The 20,603-nt window shown below is 33.2% G+C and overlaps 1 protein-coding gene across 1 annotated transcript; it reads right to left on the minus strand.

Moving 5' to 3' along the window:
- Window positions 1-12,916: 12,916 nt before the first annotated feature.
- LOC145611867 (1-aminocyclopropane-1-carboxylate oxidase 1-like) lies at window positions 12,917-14,555 on the minus strand. The gene is made up of 3 exons (XM_081667247.1): window positions 14,424-14,555; window positions 13,633-13,856; window positions 12,917-13,524 (listed from the first exon to the last, which is right to left on the minus strand). The coding sequence occupies exons 1-3, from the start codon at window positions 14,523-14,525 to the stop codon at window positions 12,942-12,944; spliced, it is 909 nt and encodes a 302-aa protein (XP_081523373.1). The 5' UTR covers window positions 14,526-14,555; the 3' UTR covers window positions 12,917-12,941.
- Between the last annotated feature and the right edge of the window lie 6,048 nt (window positions 14,556-20,603).

Genomic DNA, 20,603 nt, shown 5'->3' on the forward strand with positions numbered 1-20,603 from the left:
GATAATCCTATGCGTTTGAGTATTGGGAACCCAAGGATCAGACCACACCTTTATTAATCGCCATCACCCACCCTCCATCTCATACCCCGACGGACCACCCACCTAGCTTCAGCTATCCCACGCCAAGTGTAACTAAGATTAGCTCCCATTTCAGTCTCCATAAAAGTAGAATTTGGGTAGTATCTACCTTTAAGAATCTGTTCCACTAAGCTGCCCGATTTCAACATCAATCTCCACGCTTGCTTCCCCTATAATGCCCAATTAAACAGTTTAAAGTCACGAAAACCAAGACCTCCCTCATGCTTTGGCTTACAAAGGTTTTTCCACGCAACCCAATGAATCTTTCTTTCTCCTTGCTTTTGACCCCACCAAAAATGGGCAACCAAAGATCTCAACTCATCACAAAAAGAGGACGGAAATTTAAAAACACTCATCGTGTAGGTAGGGAGATATTGGCCATTGCCTTTATCATAACCTCCCTATCTGCTTTAGATAAAACCATCCCCTTCCACCCTTGTAATTTTTTAGAGCTTCTCCTTAACTCCTCTCGTAATCACCTTCTTTGACCTTCCAACAACTGTGGGCAAACCCAATTATCTATCATGAATGTCGACGGTACGGACACCCAATCTAGAGGCCAAATTATTGCGTTTCTCCACTGGCACACCCTTGCTAAAAGAAAGTGTTGTCTTATCAAAGTTTATTTTCTGACCGGATGACAACTCATAAACATTGAGAGCATCCTTGATAGCATCAACATCACCAGAAGTTGCCTTAGGGAACACAATACAATCATCCGCAATAACAAATGATTGATAGAAGGAGTTGTAGGAGCAATATGGACTCCATGAAGACTACCCCTTTCCTCCGCTTCACGAAGAAGATAAGAAAAGACCTAGGCACATAAAATGAACAAAAAAGGAGAAATTGGCTCCCCTTGCCTAATTCCCCTCCCTAGAGAGAAATCATCAGTAGGCCTCCCTTTCACAAGCACAAAAAAAGAGACCGAGCGCACACAATCCATCACACACCAAGTCCAAGAACCATCAAAACCAAATTTATTCAGAACAGCTTCCAAAAAATCCCACTCAATCCTGTCTTATGCCTTTGACATGTCTAACTTAAGAGCCATACACCCGCCCTTATTTGGCAAATTCTTCATATAATGAAAAAATACGAAAGCAACAAGAATATTATATGTAATTAATCTAGCTACCAGGACAAATTGTACTATTATTAACAGATATAATCTTGTCTAGGAAAATTTTGAGACGGTTAGCAAGAACTTTCGAAACCAACTTATACACCACATTGCAAAGGGAAATGGGTCTAAATTCAGACATACTATCAGCATTACTCTTTTTAGGAATAAGAGCAATAAACGCACGATGGTTCAAGAATAGGTGCACTTCTCAATATAGCTAGAACACTACTAGTTACCACGGACCCACAATATGCCAATACGACTGAAAAAATAGAGGGCACATACCATCCGGACCCCGGAGCTTTGATTGGATGCATTTGGCTAAGGGCCACTTTGACTTCGTCCGCCGAATAATCAGCACTCAAGCGGCGATTCATATCATCTCCGACTCTTGCTTAGAAAGATTGCAAAGCTTGGTGAACAAGAGATGAGTTTGAGGAAGTAAAGAGCTACCTGAAGTAAGCATTTGCTACCTTACCTACACTACAAGAAAATAACCTTTTCGTAGCGATTATTTTAACCTTGCAACAAAAAGTTTTCCCAACGAATGGTCATTCGATACAATATCCCCTGTTTCCTTAGCCTTTAGTAGTGGTTTTCAATATCGCTGGGGTTGGGCTCAATAATTGATACGAAAAACTACATCCAATCGTGGTGATTATTGTAGCGATTACAATCGCTATAAATAGGGGTGCTTATGATGCGAGTCGAGTTCGAGTTTGGGGTAGCTCGACTCGACTCGTTAACATATCGAGTCGAGCTTTATCGAGTCGAGTTTTAACCGAGTCGAGCTTTGACTAAGTTTGACCGAGTCGAGTCGATCTCGAGTAGCTTGAAATTTGATCCATCTTTAGTAAAACTCCGTATTTACTATAATATCTCTTCATTCTCTTTAATTTTGTCATTTGAGAAGTATATATATGATGATTAGAGTACGTAAATAATGTTTATTTATTAATGAATAATCTAAAATAAAAGTTTTTTATCAAAATATTTTCATTTTTTGTAAATATTATACTATATGAAGGATTTCGAGCTTCTTACGAGCTTTCGAGTCGAGTAATGAGCAACTCGACTCGACTCGTTAACATTACGAGTCAATCTCGAGTTCGATTCAAGCTCACTCGAGTCGAGTTTTGACCGAGTCGAACTCGAGTAGCTCACGAGTTGTCTCGTCTCATTATCACCCCTAGCTATAAATGTTGAACTCATTTTCTTAAAAAAAAAAAAAACATGCATATGATCTTTACAAGATTCGAACATGCAACCTCAAACTCTTATATTAAATGTTTCACCAATAAGCTATGACATATTTTATGTATTCACTGTCAAACAATATTTACATATCTAGTGTAGAAAATGCTTTTCGTATCGAGTTTTGGGATTTAGTGGCGATTGTAAATGATACGATTTCTCAAAATTACATAAATGTGTAAAAATAGTGTGGATATGTATTATTATGTTTTCCGTATCGATTTTATATGGGAAAACCATGGCGATTGTAAAATGATACGACTTCCTTAATTATTTCACAAACATACTTGCATATTGTAGCGAATGTACAATCAATACAAAATAATCGCTACGAAAAGCCATTTTTCTTGTAGTGTTACTGCCTCGTCCCCAAAGTGCTCCTCCCCTTCATCATCCTTTATTTTCCGAATCGTATTCCTTCTCTTGCAACTAGAAGCCCTTTGGTGAAAAAATTTAGAATTTTTATCACCCTCTTTCAACCACAAAACCCAAGATCGCTACTTCTAATAAACTTCTTCGTATTGCACAAGGTCAGAAATTTCATGAAGCAATTTCTTTTGGCGCCCAAGCTTATTAGAAGCCGTGAGCCCATGCTTATTTATTTTTAAATTTTTTTTTCTTTTGCTCCTTAGTTCACGAAAAGTTGTACCAAACTTTGTATCAATCCAAGCCTTAAGATTAGCAACACACATCGATAGTTGAGACTCAAGAGAAAATCCACCCAGCCATGCACTCTCTACTACCCCTTCACAGCCATCATCCATCTGCCACAATTTTTCAAAACGGAAGGGTTTTTCGTGTCGAGTTTCACCCATATTCCACCCTAAAATCAGCTTGATAGGAGCATGATTAGACCACTCTCTATTAATATGCACAAGTTGGGCCATCGGGAATAAGGACATCCAAATCTCAGTAGCTAAGGCACGGTCAAGCCGACATTGGATGTTTTCAATCCCCTCTCTACCATTATCATAAGTGAACTTATAGCCTGAGAATGGAACATCACAAAAAGCGCACCTATCAACTGCCTCCCTGAAATTTGCCACTCCGCTCGATCATCATCCCCACACTTCTCAAAAGTAAACAAAATCTCATTACAGTCACCGATACAAACCCATGGATGGGGGTGATTGAGCAGCCAGATCAGTCAACAATTGCCAAGACAAAGTTCTATTTGCAACCTCAAGCCACCCATAGAAACCTGTGAGCCTCCAAACTTCCTCTCCTAACCTTAACATCTATATGGTGAACATACATAGTAGACTAGCCATTAGTATCAAGAACATTACCCTTACTAGCAGTTGGTACCAAGTGAGTAATTCTCCCAATAAAATCCTCCCCATGGTCCCCATGAAGCAAACTGACATCTTTCGTACTTCCCTCCTCCAACTCCCTGGAGTAGTAGCCACTTCATCTTCATTTTTGAGTACAAATAAAGTTTTCCTTGCCCCTAACAATGCTTCTAACTCCTCCTTTTCTTTCATCTTCTTTTTCAATGGAGATGCTTTGAGCCATCTACCCCAACCCGATCTTTTCTTCTTGCTTTCCTCCGGTACCATACAGCAGTCCCGCTCCGAGTGGCCTATAATGCCACACGCAAAGCAGAAAAACGGAAGCTGCTCATAAGCAAACTCAACATAGACTTCGTTCCCCACTTTATCACGAATTCTCTAAACTCTGCAAAGCGGTTTGGAAATGTTGATCATAACTTTCACTCTCCTAAAGCGGTCCAAACCAAAAACATTCTCTTCAATTTCAAGAACCTCCCCCCAATTCGCCACTAGTTCTTTCACGTCATCATCCGAGCGACAGTCAAAGAGAAGGTGCTTGATTCAAACCCCAAACGAACAATGATACAACGGTATTTTTTTTCCGGTTGTTCATCACCCTCAATCTCACGCAGCACCAAAAGATGGTTATCGAAGCACCATGGACGACCCTCCATAACCTTCTCTTTATCCATCCAATGAAAAAACTGGAAAGCGTAAAGATTCGGGCCTAAGACCCTAATCACCAATTTGTCCTTCAGAGCCCAAACCTTTGTCATTGTCGATTTGAAAGCCTCAACATTGTAAGACCTTTCAGTAACTAGTCTCTCAATTAAGATTAACCGAAAATTTTCAGAGTTTAATGAAGAATTTGCCGTCCCTAAACCCCCCACACCACCATCTTCTTCATCCAAGTTAGATTAGCATAGCGCTCAGCAATTGTATCATCCATACTGACCAGTGCAAACAGATCAAATTCCTATGTACAGCCGAAGCAAACGGCAGGAAAACCCTAATCCCTAGAGAGCACGACCCTTTCTTTCGAGGGAGTTTTTATTTTATTTTATTTTAAGTAAACCCAATTTTCATCTCCACAATTTTTCTTGTACTGCTACCTACCTCTTTTGTTTTTTACATTCAACCACCTCTTTTTTTTTTTTTTTTTTTTTTTTTTTTGGACAGGAACCACCTTTTTATATACGTACAATCTCTTTAATTGAATTTACTACGTATTTTTTTTTCTTTGTACAACAACTCGGCATATTAACACTCTTTCCAATTGATTAAATTCTTGTGAAAATAGTAAATATCAAGAATAAAGGGACATATTAAAAATAATATTTATTATAGATATAAGTCATATAACATTGATTGATATAATGCATTGACACAATAACTCTTATATAAGGAAAACATTTGTTAATATTATTGAAAGACGGTTAATTTGAGGGTAATTTAACGATTATTATGGTAACTTTAACCAAATTAAGGGTACTTTTTAATTTGTAATGAGTTTGATTGTATTTTAATGTGTATTTTTTTTAATAAAATACATATTATGTAAAGACTAATATGATTAATCTAATACATTATGAGTGTGATCTAAGAGTAAAATTTATGGTAAAAAAGACAATATTATAGCATATAAGAGGATTTTTAAATATTTTTGGATAGCTTTAACTCATCTTGCAATAAGTTAATGAAAATCCAAAGTTCGTCTTATTTAATAATAACATCAATTTCTTAATTATTAGGTTGTAGGATGGATTATCACTAATCTAGAGACAACTTGAGGGTGGGATTTCTCTTATCCTCGTGCCTCACCTATACGATACATTGAATATTTGAACTACATCAATGCTCCATATTATATAATTGCTTGCAAAATCACTTGCTCAGAAAGTTCGAACTGCAACGACTTATTATTTTTATAAAATCTAGAGAATATACTGTCTCAAATCTTGATCCAAGATGAGATTATTATATTTATAGAAAATCATGAGTCCAACGAGGAACTTTCATGTAGAGTCCACCGAAGTTCCTACTTCCTAACAATGACAATTTAGTTTAATTATATATGTATTCGCAACAATCGAGTGATTGATCCTTACAGCTAAGTCACTACTTACGTGGAGATATATGTATGTTTATATTACACTAGTTTTTATGCATCTTATTAATTAGATGAATCCCGTGCGATGCACAGTTTGTTTGATTTTTTTTTTTTTTTTTTTGTATTAATGTGCTAAAATTTGTTATATATTTGGATAAAATTCCTAATATTTTTTTTGAAGAGAATAAAATTCCTAATATTAAAAGATAATATATAATATTTAATTAGTTTAAACTTAAAAATTTCATTCGTTCTGTCAAAAAAAAAAAAAAAAATTCATTCGTTAATTTTGCTTGTGTGGCATTTGAAATATTTAATTGTAAAAGAAATTAATAATCTCTTATTTGATTGGCTACAACAAAAAATTATAATCCTACGTGGCGCTCTAAGAAAATTAAATACTACGTGGCTCTATGAAGCCCGTTCGATGCACGGGTCGATCTATTTTTTAAAAAAAATAATTTTTAATATTTATATGATTACATTTGTTATTTTATTAGTTGTACGTAATATATCATTTTCTCCGTATTTGTTTTAAAATATTAGATAAAATTCCTGATCTATTTCATATTTAATTGATGTAACCATTAAAATCTCATTGGTCAATTATGCTTATGTGGCACTTGAATTATTTATTGGATAAACTATAATTTATAATCCTACGTGGCACGTTAACTAATCTTATATTAGGTGGCATAATCCTATTGTAGCGTTTTAAAAATATTAATCCTATGTGGCGCTCTAATAATTTTTTAAAAATAAAAATCCTACGTGGCGCTCTAAAATCTTGGGAAAAAACTCCCCTTTATATATATATATATATATATATATATATATATATATATATATATATATATATATATATATATATATATATATATATATATATATATATATATATATATATATATATATATATATATATATATATATATTAGATTTATTAATTATATTTTGATTAAAAAAAAAAGCTAAAATACTTAGATAGATTTCATAGATTTAAGTTTTTACTGTATATTTATATGATTAAACCAATCATTGGAGATACTCTTAAGTTATCCGAGATTAAGAAAATGCATAATTGAAACTTCTACGTGGCGCTCTAAAATCTTGGGAAAAAACTCCCCTTTATATATATATATATATATATATATATATATATATATATATATATATATATATATATATATATATATATATATATTAGATTTATTAATTATATTTTGATTAAAAAAAAGCTAAAATACTTAGATAGATTTCATAGATTTAAGTTTTTACCGTATATTTATATGATTAAACCAATCATTGGAGATACTCTTAGGTTATCCGAGATTAAGAAAATGCATAATTGAAACTTTCTATCTACGAATAATCCTAATAAGAAATTGATATCAACATAAAATTCAGATCGTGACACAAAAATTTGTAAATTAGTTGGTAAAGAAGAAGTTTCATCTCAACCAAGGCCTTAGGTTCAAGACTTGGACACAAAATCATTTGTTAGAAGAGTTTCCCCCTTAATTGAATCCCAATTCGCCTCCAATCCAAATTAATTAAAGTCTAGTAGGCTTTAAATAATTAAATATTCTAATGTGAGACGAAAATGTGATCTTATAACTAAATTAAAAACTTTTTTTATTCATTTTATTAACCTTATTACTTATTTTATATCTGATAAGCGATAAGATGTACTATCATATATGTGCGAATAATTATGGATTTGGAGTTTTATTACGTGAGAATATTTGTCCCCCGTGAAAGGATGTAGAGAAGATGGCCTTCAACTCAAAATGTGCTAATGCTTATTAATTTGGATTAATTGAGCCCTTTATATGGGTTGCTTGAGTGTGTGCAGAGATTTGGGTTCGATACTTGGATATACTACGTACTATTGGCACGAGTAAAAAGAAAATATGTTCACGGTATTGATTAGGATGAAGCTGTGAAAATTAGTTCCTTAATCCTATTTATAATATATATTTTTTTTTGTTTATTTTTCCAAAATCATGTCTTCTCTCCCTTAACTTAGAGATTCAATTAATCCGTTCACGGTAGATTAGGATGTAATTGGTTAAAATTGTTCCTTATTCCTTTGTATAGTGGGGGCTAAGATTATCCAAGGATAGAGTAAATCTCGTCATATTTCTACTTTTCTAGTTCAAGTAGTGATAGTATATTGTATATAGCTTTATACGCAGTACAATCGATTCTAACTATAAGGGCATGTTCCGTTCAACTTAATTTCAGTTCAGTTCAGTACAATTCACTTTCTAATTTTCTTATCTCATAAACAATTCAATTCATTCCAGTTCTATTCAGTTTAGTTCAGTATAACCTCAATTAGTTCAGATTAGTTTAATTGTTTTCAGTAAATCAGAACATGCTGTAAGTAAACATTCACTTTATTTTGGAATAATTAACATGCTTATTTTTATGTGGAAATTTTACACACTTTTTATGGAAATTTTTATTATAGTTTGTCCTTTGCCACAAGGGAAAAGCTAAAGGTATTCCTCAACTCATATTTCCATCCTCACGAGTAGCAGCATGTGGATGACATATATCAACACCTCTCAATATTAAAAGTCATCAACTCATCATCTTGTTCTTTACCAAATTAAAAAAGATAACTTTCAATTCATACAAGATTGTCACTTTCAATGTATGCAGCTATTGAATCACGCAAAAACAAAGAGATGAATTACTTTTTATGTTTTCCTCAAAAAAAAAAAAAAAAAAAAAAAAAAAAAAAGACTTTTTATGTATATTTGTAGGACAACATTAGTATTATTATTATTATTATGACGCAGGGATGTCAGCGACTAGTCCATGATCTATCGGTCTTTTTTTTCCTCTGTGTAGAATTTTATCCACCGTAGTATGTTGCTAGTAATACAGTTACTCCTTTTAAATTCACTGGTTTAGCACCATAATTGCATCACTATCAAAATTGAATGAACTACCTAAGATGGCTAAGATAGATACCAATCTTTTTGGTCATTGTCACTTGACCCACTTATATACCCTCTTTGTGCGAAGACTTTATAACACTTAACTAAGGGCCATTAATTTATGCCATGACGTTGACACCTAGCTAGAATGGATATTTTCACATTTTACATGAAAGAGGTTCAAAATTATGATGGATCGACCATGCTTTCATGCTAGTCATTCAACTAATGGCTAAATTTATCAGGTGGCCCAAAACCACTAAGAAGACTGAGAACAGTGACGATTTGCCGAAAAAATGTTTTTAAACCATTAGATTCCCTTTTCTTAAATATTTTTTTTTAATTTATAAATAAACAAAATACTAAAGACACTATAGGAGATGACACGTGTTGTTGCTGGTTTGTCTTTTTACAATTAAGGTTATGTTCCTCCATTCAAAACATCTAATTAGCTTCTATCAAAACTAGAAAATCAACATTTTTTTCGACGAAACATAAAGTTATCTAAGCTTAATGGAAAATTTGTTCAAAAGGACCAAGAAAGAGGACACTTTTGTTCAAAAGGATCAATTAAGCCAAAAGTTGTTATAAAGGACCACAAAACACACTTTGAGTTGTTGAGTGGGACCATATCGCATTTTCAGGCAAGTCAATGCCGAAGTCCGGCGTTGACTATCACGTGCTAGTCACGTGGCTCATGAAGTTGGGTCAAAAATTTATTTTTTTTTCCCTTTTTTTCCCATTACTCTTCACGAATTTCCCCCAAAATTCACCTTTTCCCCCAAATTTTCTGATTCTTCTTTCTCTCTCCTCGAATAACTTACCCTAGGTTCAGTTGAATCTGAAATTGTGTCCTCTTTCTCCTAACAAATTCATCCAAAGTGCAATTGAGGATAAGGCAAAAGGTAAGCATTGTGAATTGGGTTCGAATTTGTCGAATTTTGGGAATGTGGGTGATGTTTTTCGTTTTTGTGTTTTTTTCAAAATTTGATTTGTAGCAAAAGGAATCTGGGCAAAACGAAGAGAGTTAAGTGCATTTGTGGGTGTTAGCCTCAATCCGACATGACATGAGTGTGCCGAAGGCAAGAGCAGTTTGCATGGAATAAGAGAAGAACAAGCTAGGTGAAGAGCATGAGAGGATGAAGAGTTTGGTTTTGAATGAGGCTAACATCAACGGTGGACAACAAGCTGTTATTAACAATCATCAACATCAAATGGTAGAGCAAAGTTTTTTTTTTTTTTTAACAAGAAATGGCAAAGCAAGGTTAATGCCATGAACAACGAACTTCAAGGAGAGAGAAAGAAGAAGAAATGGGGTAAAAGGGGGTAATTGGGAATTCTAGGTGGAACTCGTGGAAATGAGGGGAAAAAAAAGGAAAAAAAAATTGACCTAACTTAATGGGTCACGTGCAAAGCACGTGACGGTCAACGCCGGACTCCGGCGTTGACTTGCCTGAAAGTAGAACGAGGTCCCACTCAACAACCCAAACTGTGTTATTTGGTCCTTTTGAGAAACTCTTAGCTTAATTGGTCCTTCTGAACAAAAGTGTCCTCTTTCTTGGTCCTTTTGAACAAATTTTCCAAGCTTAATTGTCTTTTCTTAACTTGGCCCATTTATTGATAGCCTTGTCACGATCAAGCGGCCCATTATTAGAACCAGGACCCTCAGTGTCCATTAGATCATCAAGAAATTGTCTAAAATAGTCACCAAAAACTTCATTGAGCTCATGGCAATCTTAGAAGAAAGACAACAACGGAGAAATGAATTAAGTGCTCGCCAATGTGAAGGATTACACTTTGTATAATGTGTTACTCTCATCGTGTGTTCCAAGCCTTCTTACATAAAAACTTATGTAACCCATTGAAAATTCGCTACTCTCATCGTGTGTTCCAAGCCTTCTTACATAAAAACTTATGTAACCCATTGAAAATTCGCTTACATGAATCAGATGAATACACACATAAGTATGATTGGTTCGAAATCAATTTTTGCAAAAGACATCTAAAGGGAGAAGTAACGAATCAAAAAACATTATGGGATAAACAAATAGGGACAAAAAGAGTGACATATCGGGGATTGTACAACAAAAGGTTCCACATAATAACTTCACTATGATCAAATGAATCAAGTTGGATTGTTAGATTTTTGATGCTTACTTAATCCATTAATGAAGGAGGAGAAGAGTTTAATTCACTTAAAAGTCATAAGGAGAAGAGTTTAATCCACTCTTGTACTTTATAAGGTAATGTTTTCTCCACCTTGTTTTTTCAATGTGTTACAACTCTAATGTGCTCGTTTCAACACTAATCTCACATTAAAAGTGGCCTATAGTAGGGCTAGATGACTAACATGTTTTGTGGCTTTGGATCTAGTGAGTTGGCTCGATCAATTAAATTTGACATGACGGTTAGCCGGCTTACATGCACAACCTACTGCATGATGTATGCCCAATGGACTATTATTAGATGATATTATAGAAACCAAATTTTGCTTTAAACTTCATGTTTTCATATAAGGCTAACATTATTCTGAGTTACACTCATACATTAGAACTTATGAAGTAGTAATAAATCAATTGGTATTATGCACCTAAGATAGGTGCAACAAGGGAAGGCCCAAAACGCGCGGCCCAAATTAATAACCCAGACAACATATCCGCGATCCGCCAAAATCAACACTACACTCTACAAAATGAACAATTAGTAAAAAAAACATGAACATGAAAAAAATGAACATATAATAAAAAATGAACAAGTAAAAAAAATTGAACATTTAATACTTATAATGCATATATTTCATAATCATATTATTTTTTATTTCTTCAAATTTTTATGTTCATAATTAAATGCAATATATTCATAATAATATTTTATATGTTCATATATAATTTCAAATATTCATAATGTAAATATGTGTTGTTCATGAAATATTAATTAAATCTATTTATGCATATGTTGTCTTTCTTAAATGGTTATGTTCATATTTTTTTTTTACATGTATGTTCACCATTTAAATGCGTACATTCACTTTAAGAAAACCAATGCTTACGTTATATTTTGAAAAGTTATGTTCGCTTTCTGAAATGCAAAAGTTCATATTTTTTATGCCTATGTTCACTTTATGAAAAGCTAATGTTCACATTTAAGGGAACCTATGCATATACACATATTTTGCATGATTATGTTCATTGATAAAAAAAAAAAAAAAAAATGCAGAAAATCAGATAAAATTCAATTCATTAAAATTAATAAAATCATATCTAGTATAACCTAATCAATCGAAGTTAATCACAAAGTCACCACATAAGAAATCGAAAATCATACATTTTTATGCCTAAGCGCACTTTCTGAAAAGCTAATGTTCATATTTTTTATGCCTATGTTTACTTTTTGAAAAGCTAATGTTCATATTGTGCTGTTGTTACACCTATTTCTAGGTGCATGAATGTGCATCTAAGAATATGCAGTAATAAAGTGCGTTGACGAAATTTGAGTTTGTTGCCCTTGCCTAAAGGTGATCAATATTAGCCCAGCCCGGTAGCCCAGCCCAATCCAGCCCGAAAATAGGGCGGGTTTGGGCAAGTATAAAAACACATTTTTAGTTAAAAAGCCCGAACTCGGCCCAAAAAGCCCGCTTTGCCTTGACAAGTCCGCTACTTTTTTACGGGTTTGGGCACGAGAAGTTTTGTTAAGGCCTGGCCTGATCCGATTTTTAATCACCTATCCTTGCCCTTGTTGATCTTTAAGAATGGAGGAAATTACACTTTTTTCTCCCGGTTATACTCCTTCAGCTCTATCCTTAAGCTTCGTTCCCCTTTTCTTTTTGGGTTGTTCCTTAATAAAAAATTTTCTACTTTCGGTTCATCCTTTGTTATTTGACAAAAATAAGTCATGAAGAACATAACTTTCTTAGTTTTCTTACCTTTAGGCTTTAAGCGATTCATCACTTTTACTCTCTTCGAATTTTTAGTGCCATTTGCTTGTGTGTGATAAACAAAAAGAAAACATTGCCTTAATGTATTATTTGACAATACTTTTTCATAAGTACAGTTGAATAATGGAGTAAAATTGTAATAGGAGTGAAAATGAAAGAAATAACAATGAATTGGTAAACATAAATAATCCTGTTACATGTTTGATCATATTCTCATTTAAGCTTCTTTGTTCTCCTTATTCTTCATAGACTCAAACCTCCCACTTTTCTCCGAAAACTTAGTACTCGAATAAAACTTCAAATAGTCCTTAAACCTGTAATTCTTAGGATACAACAATTTTTCTGCAGGAGAAATAACAGCATCTCCTGCAGGATTATAAAACGTCGCAACAGACAGTCTGCTTCCACATTTTCCTGTCATAACACGATGCAGAATACTCTGATACCTTCCGTTGCTTAGCACTTCAATCTGATCCCCTGTATTGATAAAGATCGTGTTGTTTTTAGAAGGTGGTATCTTAACCCATTTACCATCTTTGAAAAACTCAAGGCCTGGAACTTGATCATCTTGCAGTAAGAGAATGATTCCGCCTGCATCAGTGTGCTCGCGCAGGCCTCTGACAAGTTCAGGGTTCGGACATTCAGGGTATTTTGCCACTTTTGTTCCTACTGCAGGGCCTTTGATTCCTGAAAATGTTTTCTTTATGTGGTCTTTTTCTAGTCCAAGATTTTCACACATTAGCTCAGATAGTTTTTCAGCAACTTTAACTAGCTGATCAACGTAAATCTCCATCGTTTTCCTGCGGATCATAACCATATGTTTTACTAATTAGCTGATTCTGACAGATTTTGTTAAACTCACACTATGAACAAATGACTTTGTATGGATGTATAGTTTGTAAACTAACCGAAATTCTTCAGAGAAATCAGAGAAATTGTTTATATTAGACTCGGGGCGATGCCAAACGAAGAAGCTGCTTTCCCAATCTTTGTTAGAAGTATTCTCCTTGTTCTCCAAAGCCTTGCTAATATCTGACTTAAAGAAACCATCTTTCAGCTTTTCTTCATAATATTTGTTGATGAATTGCTTCACTTTCTCCATCAATTCCTTATCTATGCCATGATTTTCTATCTGAAATTGTAACTATTTGTTATGATCACACCCATTTTAATCAATCAATACAAGCATAAATTATGAATCTATTCAGTCCTCGATCTGTGTTCTTCATGTTTTGACTTTTTTTTTGCGAGACAATCACCATCCAAATAGTAACAAATTTTAAAGTAAGAGGGTGACTATATGTAGGACTTGTATGTACCATGTAACAAAGTTGGAACACTTTATTTACACAGCTATGCTATTGATTGTTATAAAAATTCGATCTTTATTAGCGTTTCGTGACATTACAATCGTGTTTAGTGAGTTTAAGCTTATGTTATTATGTAATATATATAGATTGATTAAATTAGACTCCATAACTAATCAATAATTAATCGGACATGTTTTCTAAAACGAAAATTATACCAGATTGTGCCATCAATTCAAGATATATCTTACTAATATATGACATGCATAATACACGCACATAATTTATGAATGAATGGTTTATTGATTTTAGTACGATTTGAAAGACATTATCAAATAAATAGCTATATGCCTATATGTTTTACGATATTATTCAAATAAAACACAACTTACTTGGAAAAAGCCCCATTTTTCACAGGCATGATGCAAAAGTGCCATTGTTTCACCTCTTTTTTCACCTTCAAGCTCACCAAAGTTTATCGTTGGTATCTCCATTTTCTCTCTTTAATTCTCTTATTAGTCCTAGAGATACTTATAATTTATAAATTGTAACTTTGAGAAAGTGGCTATTTATAGGAAAATAAAAAATTAAAAAACAAACTTTACTTTATTTTATTTATTTTTTTGTACTCCTTATAATATAATAATTAATAACTTATAGTACTAAAGATGAACATATAATTAATTAATTTATTTACCGTAATCTTTGGGGTGTTAGATTCTGCGTTAAGGTAGTTACAAATTGTTATGAGAAATGCATGGTAAAAAGTTTGTCCAAATTCAACTGTCACTTGGGTGACATTCTCCTAGTTCTCCGTCTTTAAATTAACGTAATTGGTAATTCTACAAAACATAATCTATTAAACTTTACCTAATACGTACGTTTATGTTTTAATAATTTCTTTCACCAAAAAAATAAAAATAAAATAAAAAAAATAAAAAAAAAATAATTCAACGTTCGAAATTCTGAAGCCAAATTTTCATATTTGTGGTCTAGATTGCTAGCGGATTAATATCTTGCTTTACCTTACTAATTAATTGATTTTTTTTTTTTTTTTTTTTTTTTTTTTTGGGATAAAATTACTGTTATTCATAATTGGTTTGAATAGGTTATATCAATCGTAAGGTTGTATTATATACATATCTAACTTTCTGCCGATAAATAAGTTGTTAGAATATGTCTTGAATTCATTTGATTTACCCTTATAAACAACCAGGTATGAGAGTCTTGAGATTCATAAAACTTTATCTGCTTGGGACGTAGCTAACTAATCGTTATTGATCTTAATCACGAAAATTTGTATGTACATGTTTGTTCTTTGAATTTTTTTTGCTATACTTTATATTGTTGTAACACAAGTCACCTTTGGATTCAGAATTTGAAATTATTGTTTGATGTGTTTGCTAAGTTGTTCTTTCTGATTTTTGTTAAAGTGATTGAGTAGTTTTATTTGTTTTACTTTTACTGGCCTAATAAATTGTAATACAACAAAATTTAATGATATAAGTAATTTCGGAATATGCGAAAAGTGGTAACAGATTCATTGGACAAAAAAATCAAACGCACAAAATTAGTTTTGGAATACGATTTCATAATTTTATTTATAAAGTTAGCAATAATTTGGCCTAAAGCAATAGCCTTAACGAGTAACGACTTACTTTAGTTGATAGGTATAGAAGCACTTGAGTCATTTTCTTAATTCTTTAATTGCAATTAAGTCTAAATATGTTAATTAGTGAATGTAGCCTAAAAAGTAAAACCACTCTAAGTCAAAAACTGGGAGTCTCACTTCCAAATTCCAATGGGCATTATTACAAATGAATTACAAAGTAGTTTCTTCATTGAGTTAGGTTTTGCGTGGAAATAAGAGTTTGAGTATTATATTAATTGTATAAGGTAACAATAATATTAATATGTGAAAATATGATTAACCATTATAAATATAGTTCGTAGCTAGCGAACTTAAAAAAAAAAAAAAACACTCTCTTGCAAGAGAGTAATATATAAGTTAGATAGTTATAAAAAGAATTGTTAATAAAAAAAAAGAAGGGGAAGCCTCAAAACTTAACTCAATTGAGAAAAAACATTTGCTATGTTAAATACGGGTCTGGGCCGCACCCGTCACGCGAGAGTGCAAGTCCACCACTTTTACAAGACCAAGGAGGTTCTACCTCATAACCATATAGCAATGTGGGGAGTAGCCCCTTAGCCTTATATTGTGGTGGTAACTCTTGAATTCTTTCAATGTGATATTTCATTACCACTACACTCCCCCTTTAGTGTTTAGTATTTTTTTAGTGTGGGACAAGAAGAATGCTCATATGTGGGTTGTTTATGGGCTCAACATGCTCAAATCTTCTCACACAAGAACTACTATATTGAAAATTAGTTAAAACAAACAATTCATAAAAAATAATGTGAATCCTATATTCAATTGTTGATAAGATAAAATTGGGAATATTGAAGAAAATACCCATCTACTATTCTCTACTCACTTTAATTTTCTTTTCTTAACTATCACCTCTTGTAGACATGTTATTTTGTACTCCCTATGTCTCACTCGTATTTGAAAGTTATTCTTTTTACTTTGTCTGTTTATTTTTTTTTAAATAAGAAAAAAGAAAAAATAATCACTTAAAAGGAAAAACATAGCGCACATGCGAACCTATACTCCTATACACATAGCCAAAGTTTAATAGAGTGATATCCACTCATAGATCAATTTAACAAGACAAATTTAGAATGACCCCAAATTTTCTTACCAACCCCCAAACAAATATATTGAAACTTGAATAGAGAGTTAGGTCTAAATTCTAAATTCTAAATTCTAAATTCTAAATTCTAAATTCCATTTTCAAATCTTACATACCAATTAAACCACTCTAATCATTTTTACTCATTATCCTTGTCAAAGATAAAGTTATGTCAGAAATTTCAGTCTCTCTCAAATCCATTAATTGTTTCTTTCTAAATCATGTGCATAAATGTGCATAATATGACAATATTTTGGTTAGCCCATTGGGTCGGTTAAAAAAGAGAGAGATTCGATTCGGTTAGGAAAAGGCCGTATGTCTTTATTAATTGTCTGACCCAACTTTAAGTTGCCTAGCTAAATGCCCAATCAAACCATACATTTAAGCCCTCTAATATGATTATGTTACTGACTTATTGTTTGTGTTGGGATAACAATTTTGGAAGGGACCAAAGAAATCAAAGAATATCACACAAGAGATTCTTTACCAACAAACAAACCTCCAAATTTGCAATTGTGTAATGATTAATTAATGACATCTTTAATTAGAGGTGTCAAAAACCGACTCTACTAATTCGATCCAATCCAACTTGAAAAAAAATCGATTATATTGGAACTTGTAACTTAACAGGACTCAATTTTGTCATACACCCTATCTGACTGACCTTATTGAATGTTGTATTCCAATTCACACCTCTAATCCAAATATATGTAAGTATGATACTCATCGTGCACTCGGTAGTTGCTACTATACACGTGTTCTTTAGTACACAGATATGTTGTTTTGATTATCAAAGATTGATGGTTTGTGTATGATAGGTCACGAGTTAGATTCCCCCCCCCCCTTTTATAATTTGTAACCCTTTGTAGCTCATTGCATAAAAAAAATGTGTTGATTTGGTTATAAATATAAAAAAAGATATGATGAAAATGCAGAGATTTTTTAAGCAAAGAAATGAATAGATAAAATACTGTATGTGTTGTTTTCAGTATAATGTCTTGCTCATTTATCTTACATGAATAATGTATAGGGTAAAAATAACCTTGAAATTAAATGTGGACCAATGCCACTGCAACACGTGTCCCTAAGCTCAGCGCTCAACGAGCCAATTAGAGCATGACACGTATCACTCAATGATAGAAGAAGAAAAATGGGCTTCAAGCCCATAACTCTAGAAACCGTACAATGGGAAGCCTATCTACTTAGGTTAAATAACCTAAAAGGCACATGTTACAAATGCACTATAAATACTGATAATTTACATCAGTTGGAATACAATCAATATCCTCCAAGTGCAATGACTCCCAAAATTTCACTCCCTTATCTCTCTAAAATACCTTCTTCCGGTCACTAACTAATAAAGGCACACCGGAGGTTCGTTGTTTTGCAGGTAACCACACTAGTAGAAAAAAGCAAAAAGGCACCGCTCAATGGTCACCGGTTTTCAAAAACCGGTGGCAAAAATAGGGGAAAAATGGGCGAGATTTTGATGGATTAGTATTGCCACCGGTTCAAACCGAACCGGTGGGTGTAGACACCTAAAAATGTCTCCCCAAAATCAAACCCGATGATGAACAACCTTTTACCGCCATTATTGGTCGGGTTGAGTATGTAATCTTTAGAGTGCTTAAATCCATGTTCCATTCAATATATTTCATAAACAATCCAATTCATAGCCCATTTTCCCAAACCATAACTTTATTCTCCTCTTTTCGTGCCTATAAACCCAAAATAATTCATTTCGTGTCCATTAAAATCATTCATTTCGTGTCTTTTATAAAAACGTTTTGAGCATCTTATTTTGGTCCATAATATGGGTCCAACGATTAAATATTTGGATAGAGATTGAAAAGAGGTTTCCAACGGTATATTATAAGCCCAAATCCGAGTTATAACGAATAAGTTATGGCCAAAATACTAAACTAAGCTCAAACCGAACCTAAGTTCATCTTACCTACGGCCCAATGATCATGTGGAGGGTCCAAAGGTTTTAATCTCATTCATAAACCAATTAGGATTAATTGGAAGCTTCTATGAGTTTCTAAAATATCTTAATTATCCTTTTTGAAAAGATAAGATTAAAGCATTTGAAATTGAATAAAACTTTTATTTTTGAAAGTCCTAATTCTATTCGAATTGAAAGACGTTCAAAGATTGTCAGATATTGTTTTCGTGCTTCATATTTTTTATCTAATTCTTACATGGTTTGATAGCTCTTGAAATTATCTTTCTAATGATATATTATAATATTAATTCCGAGCTATAACGAAAAAGATATGAGCGAAATACGAAACTCTATCCAAAACTGACACCGTCCCACTATTTCGGCCATATCTTTTATTCTACAAAATATTTTAATCTGATTCTTATTGGTTTAGAAAGTAGAGTTCAAGAGCTTTGCAACGATATCTTATTAATTTTATTTCGATTTCTGGATCAAAAGATATGATAAAAACAAAAACCGCAAAAACTGCTGTCTATCGCAAGAGTTTTATCCGACTCGAATTCTTATCTTTTCTTGATTCGACCCCTCTTTTTTCCTTATAAATAGAGGTCATATCTTCCCTTTTCAATCATCAACAAGCTTGATCATCAAATCCTTCTCTCTTCCTCTCTTTTCTACCAAAAATCATTCTCTTCTCTTTCTCTTATATTCTAAGCCTCAAACCTATATTCCTAATTACATCATTCTTCCCCTAAGCACTCCAAGGAGTCCATATTTAACCCGAGGTTCCGTCCTTAAACCAAGGCGTGAAAGGTATAATTAACTGAGGGTTTGGACCAAATCAACTCTACTTTTTAGTTAATTTAATTTCAATTTGATTTATTTTTTATTGAAGTTACTAACAATTTATTCATGATGTAGCAATTTAAAGGAACGCGCGGAATGTGAGTAATTAATTAATTTAATTACTTATTTTATTTTCTTATTGCTAGTATCATGATTAGGATTATTTTTATTTGATTTGGACTAACGCTATTATTGTTGAATTGCTTTCAATGTTAATGTTGATTCTATTATTATTATTTATAATCACCATATTGCATGTTTAAAGGGAATATGTAATTGAATATCACGCCTAATAAGATAATTTGGACAATCAGTTTAGGTTTCTTTAATCTTGTTATTTAATCAAGTGATCACAATATTTTAGAATTATGTGTGCATTAATATTCAACCAATTTAGCATAATAATAGTTTGGAGCGAATTAAATATTTTGTTTGTATGCCGTTGAGATTACAGGAATTTTCACAATAAGAATCGAGTAGAGGCCAATACGGGCGAATGTGACTCCATGACTCACTTCGTACCATCATCCCCGATCCTCCTTTCGTGGTTCCGAACCATATGGAGTTAGTAATCTCATGGATTATGAATGGGGGTGTAACCTTCATGGGTCAAACGTTGTTGCCTATCGTTGTCCCTTAATCGTGGTTGCCTTTTATGATCCGTGAACGGTTTACAAGTTCCTTAAAAACTTGTTGGCGGCTCCCTACTTTCCTTGTCCCTAATCGTGTCCCTAATCGTATATGTCAATTCCCACTTCCTATGAGTGCCAAGCATATTCACAACATGCACGTATGTGCACTTCGAACGACGCCTACAGTGGGTAAAATATTAATCCCACCGGTTCAAACCGGTGGCTTTGTTAAAAAAAAAAAGATCGGCCTTTTCTCTAAAACCCACCCCTTTTGTTCCTTCCTATATATATAGTAACCCCTTTTACCAAAACCTAGCCTCCTCATCTTCTCTCTCCTCCTTCATTCTTTCTGACCTTATCTCTCCTCACTCCTCAGCTCGTCCAGACCCATTTTCT

The sequence above is a fragment of the Chenopodium album genome, chromosome 24 (assembly GCF_948465745.1).
Source record: "Chenopodium album chromosome 24, dcCheAlbu1.1, whole genome shotgun sequence".
In the NCBI taxonomy this organism is placed as follows: domain Eukaryota; kingdom Viridiplantae; phylum Streptophyta; class Magnoliopsida; order Caryophyllales; family Amaranthaceae; genus Chenopodium; species Chenopodium album.